Raw genomic sequence first — 12432 nt, forward strand, 5'->3', positions numbered from 1 at the left:
TGTTTTTTAAAAGGCTCTAGTCAAGTTTATAGAGTTGACAACGACAATGTCCAGGATGAAAAATAAACTGGATGAGATTAATGGCTGATTAGACGTTACGGAAAAAAAGATTAGTGAACATGAAGACACAGAAATAGCAACTATCTATAATGAAATAAGAAAAATAGAAATTTTTTAAAATAGAAAAGTGCATCTGTGAGCTGTGGGACAATTTTAAACAGCCTAATATATGTATAAATTAGAGTCTCTAAAGAAAAGAGGAGGTGGGTCAGAAAAATTAGTTAAAAAAATAATGGCTGAAGATTTTCTGAATTTGATGGAAACTGTACATTCACAAATCCAAGAAGCTCAAAGAACACCAAACATGAGAATCATGAAAAAAAACACACAAAGGCACACCATCATCAAATTGTTCAAGCAGTGATAGAGAAAAATCTTAAAAGTAACCAGAGGAAAAAGGCACATTATATACAGAGGAATAAAGAAAAATATGACAGATTTCTTGTCAGAAATAATCCAAATGAGAAGACAATAGAGTAACATCTTTAAAGTACTGAAAGAAAAAAGTCAACCTACAATTACATATCCAGCCCCAGCACCTTTCAAAAACAGAGAAAATAAAGGTTTTAGACATACAAAAATTGAAAGGTTTCATTTTTAACAGACCTGCACTATGAAAAATGGTAAATAAAATCCTTCGGACAGAAAAAAAATGACACCAGATGAAAGTATGTTATCTACACATACAAATACATATAGAGATGTGGCAATGGTAACCCCATTGGTAAATATATGAAGTTTGAAAAAAAACATTGAAATCTCTTTAAAACATAATTGATTTCTTAGACAAAAATAATGATGCTGTATTTTGTGTTTTATAAAACAGATATTTAAAAAATGTATGACAGGAATATAACGGTCAGAAAGGCAAAACAGAAGCATATTATTGTAAGGTTTTTATACTATATGTGAATTGCTGAATCTTACTTGAAGGTAGACTATAAGTTAAAGACTTGTACATGCATGTTCATAGCTATTCATGTATAATAGCCAAAAACAAAAACATGAAGAGATAAGCAAGTTGAAGTACAGTCATATAAACAGGACCTATTTACAAGAGAAAGAAATAAGTTGGTACATGTAACAAAACGAATAAATCTTAAAATAATTATACAGAGAGAAATAAACCAGGCAAAGAGTACACACTGTATGATTACATTTATATAAAACTCTAGTAGACACAACAATTCACAGTGACACAAAACAGATCAATAGTTGCCTGGTGCTGAGGTAGGGAAAGACAGATAAAGGGCACAAAAAAACTTTTGGAAGTGATGAATATCTTGGTTGTGGTGATGGTTTCTTTCACATAAGTGTGTATGTTTGTGTGAAAACATATTAAATTGTACACATTAAGTATGTTCAATTTATTGTATTTGAATTATTCCTCAAAACAGTATTGGACTTAAATTTCGGTTAAAAACCAAAAATATTTAGACTATCTATAGTGCTCTGGCTCTACTGAGTAAAAATAAAAGAGATGAAAGCCAGAATAAAATATTTATCATTTTTTAAGAGTTAACATGGATCATAGAAAACAATTAGTCAAATACTTTCTTACTAGATAAATGAACTAATCCCAGAGAAGTAGAGTGACTTGTTCAAGGATTTACAGCTATAGTTAATGGCTTACTAAACTGTTTAAGATCCACAATGGCAGGGATTGTGTTATTTAGGTCACCACTTTATCCCTTATACTAGTAAAATGTCTGGGTCATAGTAGAAGTTCGATAAATATTTGTTGCTGATCTTTCCTCTGGAAAAAAAGGTAAAAAGATAAAAGGAAAGAGAATTTCCCTTGCATTATGACTGAAAATTTCCCCTTATCTTTAATTCTCCAATCTCTTTAACGCAGGTGAGAAAATTAAGTAGTAGCATTAATATTATAAAAACAAGAGAATTATAGTCCATATTTTTAGCTTCTTGGATACTTTATTATATTCTAATGCTTAAAACTTTCCAATTCATATTACCAACTCTTAAACAGGCAGAAAGTTAACAGAAAATACTCCATTTATGAAAATTAGTGACATTTTCAAATTTAAAAAAAATTAAGAAAAAGTGCTTACCAAAAATTTCTCCATTTTTGGCGTATTCTGTCACAAGGTACAACATATTTTTGGTCTCCATTACCTATTGATAAATAATTGCATATTAGTTTGACAGGAAAGGACTGCAATTCACAACATTTTTTGTAGTTACTTATTTTAAAACTACTAATAAAAGTGTCAAAGTTATAAACAATTCAGACATTGGCAGTGTTTACAAAACTGACAATATCCTTATGGTAACAGTAAAAAACCTAGATCGTTGCTTTTCCAAGTGTGGTCCATAGACCAGCAGCAGCAGTACTGCCCAGGTGTCTATTAGAAATGCAGGATCTCAGACCCCACCACAGATCTACTGACACAGAACTTACATTTTGACAAAATCCCCAGGTGATTGTTATCTCATTTAAGTTTGAGAAATACTAATATAGGTAATAGGAGTTTTAAAGATCAAGTTTTTACCACCTTCTCACTGACTTTTCTAGCCCTATGATGGTTCTAATTAAGAAAATAATAAAATAGAGCTAATTTTATCTGGCCTGTAGCCTAGTTAATCTGGCACAATGTGATATTCCTCCTACTGCACTTTAATGTTGTTATAAAGTACTATTATTTTAAAATACTGTTCAAAAGCTTCATAACTCCACTGCTATACACTTTTAATTTAAAATTTTGTAAGTTCAGAAAGGAATGGTGTCATTGTCATAAACTTGATTTTTCAAAACTGTACTAACCTGAAAGGATATGAATTTATAGATTTAGAATAGGTGAATTTTAGAATGCTTCTCTATAGCACTCTATCCTTTTATGTACTGACACAAAATTTAACTGCTATCTATTGAAACGCTGAAACTAATTTTGCTCTAACATATAGGTTTAGGATTATCCCCTATCAGGTGAGAAAACTAAGGGCTACCTACAATTAGGGCCTAAACAACTCAAACAGTAAATCAATTTAACTAATTACTTAGTTTAAATAAACAGAAGTATCATGTGAATCTCGGTTTGGCAATATGGTTCATCAGAGACTTCTAAGAATGTGATTATTTTCTGTTAAGTATCCTCTTCAGGAGCTTTAAAAAAAAAAAAGCTTAAAGGGAGAAATATCTTGATATAAATTTAACTTAAGAGGTCCTCTATAGTTTTAGGAACTGTTTTGAGTGGCACACCACAGTGTCTAATTCTTAGCCAATGGTAATGCTAATGGTCTCCAAATCTTTTTAATTGTGAATTTCTATCAATAAAGTTTGGTCAAATATATATACATGTATTTATGAACAGATGCAGAGATGCAAATTACATAATTGCACAACTGTATAAATACATTATGCACATTATAAAATGCAAACAGAAGATAAATCTAAAAAATAATCTTAATTAGGAGTTCTAGTATTTTCTTATTATACCAAAACAAACAATTATGCTAACCTTTTTCAGTGCAGAGTAGTGTGCTAGTACCAGCTCTGAGGAAAAAATGGCTCTGCTTGTAAACTGACATCTGTGGTGGAAATACTCCTACCATCCTTGACTTTGAGCTACTGATATATTAATTTGCTCACAACACTTCTGGAAACTTAATCATCTGTTCTCACCAGCCAGTACAGCATACCACTACTAGGTGCATGCATACCCCATACTTTGGAGATCAAAGTCATAGGCTGGCATACTGTAACAATTTAGTTTAAAACTAGTTTTCTAATACAAAAAGTCTACATATTAATGAATAGAAATATTAAAAGTTTTTGTATTACAATACTATTCTTAAACATGAATTACTCTAAAAATTTAAGAAAAATCTTCCTTTTAATAAAACATGGCTTATGCTTGAAAATGGTAGTTTATTTTACAAAAATTATCTTAATAAAGTTGATTTTTTAAAAAATGGCTCATTTACTTTATCTGATAAAAAGACTCAAACAAAATATAAGATTTGGCTCTAGGTATTACAAAGTATGCCACCACTATTTTGGCTTTTGTATTTCATAAAACATAAACAATATATAAGCAAAAATGCCATATCCTCATTAATAGTACTACCACTGAAACCTAGCAGGTTGAAGCTCAGTATCATAGATGGAAAAATATAAACTTTTTAAATAATTTATAGTCTGAGAGACAACTTAAAATTAAGCTACTAGTAGTTTTGAATTTCTAAATTTTTTATTTAAATATAGAAATATGGATGTACTCAGCTTAACAAAAGCATTTTGTTTTCTTTTTCACAGGGTGAAAACTAACATAAAATAAAAAAATAATGATGCAAAATAGAGAACTGAATGTGAGGAAGCATGGAGAGCTGTAAGGCTAAGTCATACCTGATAAAGTTTGATTATGTGAGGGTGGTCTAACATTTTCATTATTTGTACCTCTCGGTAGATTTTCTCAAGGTTCACTGCATCCAGCTGAGATTTATCAATAATTTTTATCGCCACCTGTATCCCAGATAAAAATAAGTACAATTAGTATATAATGTTTAACATTTTCCAGTTAAAACTCTTTTTAGTCAATGACATCTGAGACTTTACCTGTAGGTCCTATGACAATGATAACTAGTTTAAATTCAATGCTCATTCATTCAATACATCTCTTTTGAACAAATACCATGTGTAAGACTGTGGGAGATTTTGTTTGGGAGTGTCTTTATAATGTGCTATGAAGAATAGCTGCGAAGTTACTTTAATAAAACATATTTCCCTTTCAGTACAACTGTAATGCCTTTTTGCTCCATTTAGAAATTGAAGAAATAAAATTTCAGCTGTTTCCACTAGTTATCATTTCACTACCAAGTGCCAATAAACAAATGATCAGCCAAGTAGAAAACAATTTTTATTGTACGGAAATAAAATTTTTCTAGAAAAGCAAGCGATAGGTTCCAGAGAATATAGACATACCTTTCTGAAAAGAAACTAAATGTAAGTATCAAAATCCATCTACAAGAAAAGATACCAACTGGATTACATTTTGTTTTAAAAATCAAAACACGAAAACTAAAATGTTAGTAATTACACTAAATTTTGACTTTCTTAAAGGAATGTGATTTTTAAAAATGTGGCCTCTTCCTGTCATAGCTAGAGAGGAAACCAAACCACTCCTAGGTTAATAATTTGAAGGAACTGCATTTGAAGGTGAATAACTAGGTAATCAGAAATCAACAATCATGTACTAAAAAAAGTACATGAAAAACTCATGTGACTGAAAAAACTAATTTTTTAAAAATTAGATATTTGGTTAGGAAATAAGCCATTCTGATTTAAATAAAATGGTCAGATAATTAGGAACCACTCAAACTTAAGTGCAGTAAGTTCTGAAGAACATCTGAAATGTACTTCACATTCTACCTAAATGTATTCTGAACATAATTTAACTTTATGTTGCTTCAGGGTAATTTTTAATATCAATTATTGTATGTACTATAGTTCAATACTCCTAATAGGTATCCAAGAAAATAGGACTCAGTTTGTCAATTCACTTCATTCCCTCAGATTCCTATACAATTAGTTTTCTCTTCTTTCCTTATGGTACTCTGTCCTCTGCTGTTACTTCTTAAAGCTTTGCTATAAGGTTTATTTCTTACCTTTCTCTATTTCAAATTTGCTGTCACAGCTTGTTTCCTGGTTTAAATTAATTATAATCCACAGAAGAACTTAAGCTTCCCAGGGGAAGTCAGATTACTAAATATAATGGATAAAATTAAACTTTTGCTTAAGAAGAAAAGGGGTAGCTTTTTCACTAGGCAGTACAGAGCATAGGCTGTGTGACAGCTATTTTGCAATCAAAATATTCTAGAAAGTAAAAGGTGCTAAACTTTGCTAGAAAGCAGACTGATTACCACTGTATTGGCTATTAGGGATATTATGAACCACCTCAAACCTAAATACATTTCAAACGACCCCCTCCCCCGCCCAATTAAGAGTATGAGAGAATACAGCATAGCATTATCATTTACTTCGGGTAACTCTGGGTAAAAGTTGACAGATAAAAATATATATGTATACTTGAATATTCTCCATATTCCTTAGGAAGGTAACAAGGGCATAGTTTGAAAATGTGTTGCCCTACAATTTTTGGGCATAAAAATCTGATAAAAAATTTTGTCTGGATACCATTAACCCCTCCCTAGCAAAAAGCTTTTATAACAAAATGAGTCACAACCATCTAATAAACAGAAAAAGAATCGGAGTAAAAAGAATCATGGTCTTTAAAATTGCAGCATGATTATATTCCTTTGGATACTTGGCCTCAAATAATGAAAAAGTGAATAATATATAAATTATCTAATTAAATTTTGACAAGTTATAAACCTCATTTAACTTTTTTCAGCCAAAAAAATTTCAAATGACAAAATATAATTCTCTCAATTTTGGACCACAGACTATACACATATAGACCATAAGTCTATATATTTATATCTTTATATTGTTACCCCTTGTAAAGCTGTTATAAGATTATGAAAAAGCAAAGCACTAAAGAAAAGTAGAGCATGTGTTAGCAAGCTCCTTATAATAATGTCATTCTAACTCCTGTAACAAGCAGACCTCAAAAGTAATGACTCAAACACAATAGAAGTTGACTTCTTGTTCATGTGGTAGAACTAGATGGGTGAAAACTTAGCAGGTAGCCTTCCTCCATGAAGGCGTAAGAGATTCAAGGAGTCCTACAACCTTTAATGGGTGGCTTCCATGGTTACCCTGAAAGCTGTCTTCATTACAGCCAGACAGAAGGAGAAAAAAGTTCAGAGGATCCCTCATGAGAAGTTTTCATGGGCCAGGCCCAGAAATGGTGCAAATTATTTCTGTTCACTCCATTAGTTAGAACTCAGTCACACGACTGTGCCTAAACACAAGGCAGGCCTAGAAACAGTGCAGTTGTAGGTCCAGGAAGAAGAGAAACTGAATTTTGGGTGGTCAGCTAGCATCTCTGCCATACTCTTCCAGGTAATTTCTTAACAATGAGACTCTTCACCAAGTACTCCTTAGAAATATAATAATGATGATGATGCTTTTCACAACTGCATAGCACTTTTTAAAAAAATAACGTATTTAACGTTATTTTTAGAAATTTGGTTAGTTAAAGTTTGTCTCATTTATTTCTAAACTTTGTATAGTAAATGCAACAAGCAGTACACTCATGGGTTGATGAAACTGAGGTTCAAAAGATGTTATATACTTTACGAAGGTCCAAAAGCTCAAGTTAATTAATGGGAAAAAAAACAGCAGGCCTTCTAACTACAAGTCCAATCGTTTTGCTATTTCAAAGATCCTATTATTCACACATTTACTGAGCATTTGTTGTGAGCCTGAAATTATGCTAGGATACAAAAATGAACTAGCTCTGATTCCCACCCTCAAGGAATTTAACAGGTCTGTGAGAACAAAGAGAATACATTTTAGAAAACAAATTTTTATCAAAAAGAGATCAGCATTTGGGGATTTCCCCAGTAGTGAACAAAAGTCCCAACTTACAAAAAAATGAAATATTCCAATAGTTCATTTTTAAAATAAATATGAATTTAGATTTCTGGGAACTTATTCTCTGCATCCCTTCACTACTTAGTTCCGAATATAGTACCAAAGACAAAATCTGCATAGTCATAACAAAGTCAAGCAAGGGACTGTGTAAACTGAAGGATCCACTTTTTGTTGTTGTTTATCTAAATTATTCAACTAATTCCTAATTAATGTATGATCTTTAAAAATAGCCTTCAGTGAATTTATTGGAGATAGAATTAATATTCTGCAAGGGTTCTAAAAGATGGTTCCCTACACGACTTTGGAGAGCATATTGAACAAGCTAGAATGATTACTATCAAATTCAATCCCATGTAAAGTAGCAACACCAAATATTCAACATCAGAAATAGGAAAATGTGAATTAAAAATAAAATACTATTATGTTAATTATATCTCAAAGAATACCATTTTCACTTATTTGCAAAGAATAAAAAGCAAACACCCTTGTGAGCTAAGGTTCAATGAGATGGCCACTTTCGTATATTGCTGATAGGAATATAAAATAGGTTATAATTTTTCTGGAAAGTAATTTGACGATATCAAAAACCTTAAAAATCACCTGTCCTATTTAGCCTAAAAATTCTAATTTGAGAAATTATTTGAAGGAAATAATATGAAATGATATTTATGTGTAAACATATTCAGATTATAACAAAAAATAGAAACAGTAATTAGGAAATAGCTACATGAATTATGTTAACTTTATGACATATATCCATTAAAATGGATCCTTTTAATAATATGGAGAACTGCTTAGACTAAAATATTAAATTAAAAATCAGGATATCAGTAGTCTCAACACAAGGTATGTAGAGAAAAAGACCAAGAAAAACTAGATACAAATATGACAAATATGTTATTGGTGGGTGAAAAATTAATGGATTATTATTTTTTTTTGCTGATACTTTTCTGTGAAATTTTTCTTTGATTAGCATGAATACTTTTCTAATAAGAAGAAAAGAAAAATGAAACAGTTATATTTCAAATACGCTAACTTCTCCCTTTGTAGAATATTAGTCATTTTCATTTTATTTTCTAAATTCTCCATTAAATGGGTATATTATTTTATAAGATTTAAATATTAGTTAAGAAGACTATATACATAGTAATGTTTCCAACAATGTTAAATAAAAACAATACATATAAAAGTAACACCTATATAAAATACAAATTTGCAAAGAAGACAGGGATTAAATGTAAGAGCAGAAATTAAATAGTATTAAGATGGCTAAAATAAATTTTTCATCTTTCAAAATGTAATTTAAGAAAATATTTCTCATAAAAGAAATATTAATCCTATGCACTTACAGAAATCACACATAGAAAAGTGGCTTTGGAGGACTTTATAAAGAAGTTACACAATAAGAACTATTCTTCTAGTAACAAAGTTGAAGAAATTAACATGCTTGCTGTCTCAGGTAGTACCTGCTTCAGTGCTATTTACTACAAATACACTAATTCCCTTAAGTACCAAGTAACGTTACACTTACTATACAATTAGATCTTTGAAGTCTAAAAACAAATACACTTTTAAAGCCTGTACATAAAATCACTGTTAGAATTAGAACATATTGTCCTATCACTTGATTGAAAAGTGAACGTTATTGAATAGTGTACAACTAAAGGGTTTCTGAAGGTATTAAAAATATAAGTGTAAAACTGATATGAAGTTCTCTATTTACCCTTAAAGAATATATAAACATTTTTTTCTCAATTTAAAATATGACTTGTAAAATTTAAAAATTTATATAATAAAAAAATCCTCATTAAGATTTAATTTGATTATTATTATGGTGGGAAAAGAAAACAAATTGGAGGAAAGGTAAACATTCGTAGAGTTTTATACCCATAAAAAAAGACTATAAAGAAATAATTAAAAATAATCTACCTTAAAAATTATTTAAAAACATCACCAAAAAAAGACAACCCAATTAAAACATGGGCTAAAGAACAAAAAGCAAGTCACGAGAAATGTAAATAGTCATATATGAAACTGTGTAATAAAAAAATGCAAATTAGAATAAAAAATATTTTCTCCCATCAAACTGGAAAAGATTTAAAAATCATATTCCTGGTAAATATGCATTCTTCCTGGTGAAAATTAAAAGGTATTTTTTCTGGAGGTTAATTTAGCATTTCATGCCATAAGATATGGATGTATGGACATCCTCCTTGACCCAAGAATTCCCATTGTTATGGTATTACCCCAAGGAAATAATCAGATAGGTACACAAAGATGTATATACAGGAATGCCCTCTGAAACATTATTTTAGAAAGAAAAACAGCAAGAGAAATAATCCAAATGTTCAATAATGAGAAATTGATGAAATAAAATACAAAGGATCATATGCAAGGATGCTGTTTATCCATGCTTTAGATAGTTTTTTTAAACTAGGGAAAGGTTCATAATGCATTAAGTAAAAAAGACATTATGTGTAAAGATGACTTCAATTTTATTACCTACATATAAAATATATGTGAATAACTAAGAAGATATGAACCAAATATTAACAGTGATTATCTCTTGGTCTGTATTAAGGATGTTTCTTTTCTTCTTTGAGCTTTTCAACAATGTCTAAAATGAGTAAGTGATATCTACGATTCCTTTTGTAATTGGAGGAAAAATACAAATATGATGTTTAAAGAACTTAAAACAAATTTTAGCATAATTTTTTAGTTTAATTCATCCAACATTCACCTGGCAACCTATTTAAAGTGTTTTAAAAATATTTTTTAAGATGATTTTCTGATGACATTCCTAAATGTAATTGTCTTTCATTCGTTTAATATCTCAAACTGGATACATGGGCTCTTTCCCTCTGCAGGGTAAAAAAGCATTTTCCACAAATGTTCTGTATAAAGAAACTTTTACATAAATAACTTATTTCAAAAATAGGGAGATGAAAGGTATAAGAGGTACTAGGTATAACACTAAAGAGGAAAAAAAAGGTATCTTAATGAATTTCTGGAATCCATTTGGCTCCAAGGAAATGAATATGTCATCAGCAGTGGGCCATAAATCAAATGTCATCATGTGAATCCAAGAACTGAGGCCAGTTTCAGTTATTTCCAAATAAATGTTTTCTTAACTGAGATAGAATTTCCCAGTGGAATTAAAATCAGAACACATTAAACTCTGTTAAAGTTAAAAATTTCTACAAAACATAAAAATTTACACAACTCTTATTTTTCATGTTTGTCTCCCCCAATTCCTCAAAAAGGACAGAATAATTTGCTAAATATTTCTTGTCTGGGTGCCAAGAAACTAGAGCACAATTTCTAATAAAACATTTATTCCATGACAAATTTTTTACTTCGAGACACAATTAAAGATAATAGGCCTAGATAGGAATATTAGTGATTAAATTATTTGGTAACAAGTCCTTTTGTTGCACATAGTACAGTTAATTCTTGAAATCTAGACTATTTCATACCATAAGATTAATACTAAGATTACTAAGAGGAGTCTTAAAATTTTAAGGCAAAATATAAAATTTGATTGTATTAAAAAAAAAGGTTCTTCAAGAAATATTGCAGTTTATAATATGCCTTTCTCTTGTTTCTACCCTTGCTCTGAAAATGCATTTTTGATACTTTAACTATTTTTAAACCTTTAAAAATACTTACTTTTAAGTAAAAATACTTAAAAATATGTTAAGATAGTAGTTTAAGAATTATGCCTAAATATAAAAGCCCTCAAATGCATAAGGAAAGCTTTTTAGTGATTAAAAGTAGTTTTCAGAATGTCCTTGCTATCATCAGTTTTGTATTGCAGGTTCTCTTAAGGATAAGTAAGCAACACCTATGTGCCATTTTAATAAGGTAATTTTCAGAGTCTCTGTGAAATTTAAGATTTCATAGACCACATATATACATGCTCCTTAGCTAAGTAATACAAGAGGCACGGTATTGAGAAAAATTCAATTACCTGTCATAGAAAAGGTATGAAAATAACTATCAATGATTACATCTGGTGGTGATATTATGGGCAATTCTTTTCATGCATCTATATTTTTACATTTTTCAATCATAAACATGATACATTTGATAAAAAAAATATTGCTCTCTAATGTAAAAATAATACCTTCTCACTTGATAATTTCCCTTCCAGGAATTTACCCCCAATTCCTCCTCTCTGAAAAAATTAAAAAATGTAGGCACTGTTATATACACAAAAATTATCACTGCAAATTATTTACTATAACATTAAAAACTATATAATGTTCAGTAATCAGGAAGTTAAGTAAAATAGGATTCATCTACAAGGTAGAAAACTGTGGGTATTAAAAATGTTTCAAAAAGTTATATATAATAAGTAAAATGCTCAGGCTATAGTAAGTGGAAAAAAAGACACAATTTATACAAATATGCCTAGCAATGTGATCTCATCTATGGAGAAGGCATTTAATAAGATGACTAGAGGGAAACACAACATAATGTTAAGAATGATTTATTCTCGGTGGTGGAAGAATTATACATGTACTTTTTTGTGTACTCTTCCTTATATTTTCTACATCAAGATTATATTTCTTTAAAAATCAGAAAACAAAAAGGCTTAAAGGCACAAATGACTTTTCTGGAATTTTATTTAACAAACAAAAACAAAAAACTAGTCATAGAAGGAAAAAGTTCTGTGCTAGTATAGTATCAATAAAAAAAAATAACACTTCCAGCACAGCAAACTAGCAACCACTACTGCCTAAAATAGTTTAACAGTCTAAATGCTATTATTCTTTTCCCATTATGCTAATTTTATAAAATTAGCTACTCTAATTCATAAATCACAAACCAAGCCTACAAAGCTTTTATGAAGT

General features: G+C 29.9%; 1 protein-coding gene across 2 annotated transcripts in view; it reads right to left on the reverse strand.

Moving 5' to 3' along the window:
• Nucleotides 1-12432, reverse strand: part of SIK2 (salt inducible kinase 2) — a 104187-nt gene that overhangs the window by 88590 nt on the left and 3165 nt on the right. For both annotated transcript variants that reach the window (XM_016165648.2, XM_036221440.1), the window contains exons 2-3: nucleotides 4424-4540; nucleotides 2130-2193 (exon numbers count right to left, since the gene is read on the reverse strand). In XM_016165648.2, coding sequence (XP_016021134.1) covers nucleotides 2130-2193; nucleotides 4424-4540 — 181 coding nt within the window. The remainder of the gene's footprint in view (nucleotides 1-2129; nucleotides 2194-4423; nucleotides 4541-12432) is intronic.

The sequence above is a fragment of the Rousettus aegyptiacus genome, unplaced genomic scaffold, assembly GCF_014176215.1.
Source record: "Rousettus aegyptiacus isolate mRouAeg1 unplaced genomic scaffold, mRouAeg1.p scaffold_m13_p_5, whole genome shotgun sequence".
Taxonomy (NCBI): domain Eukaryota; kingdom Metazoa; phylum Chordata; class Mammalia; order Chiroptera; family Pteropodidae; genus Rousettus; species Rousettus aegyptiacus.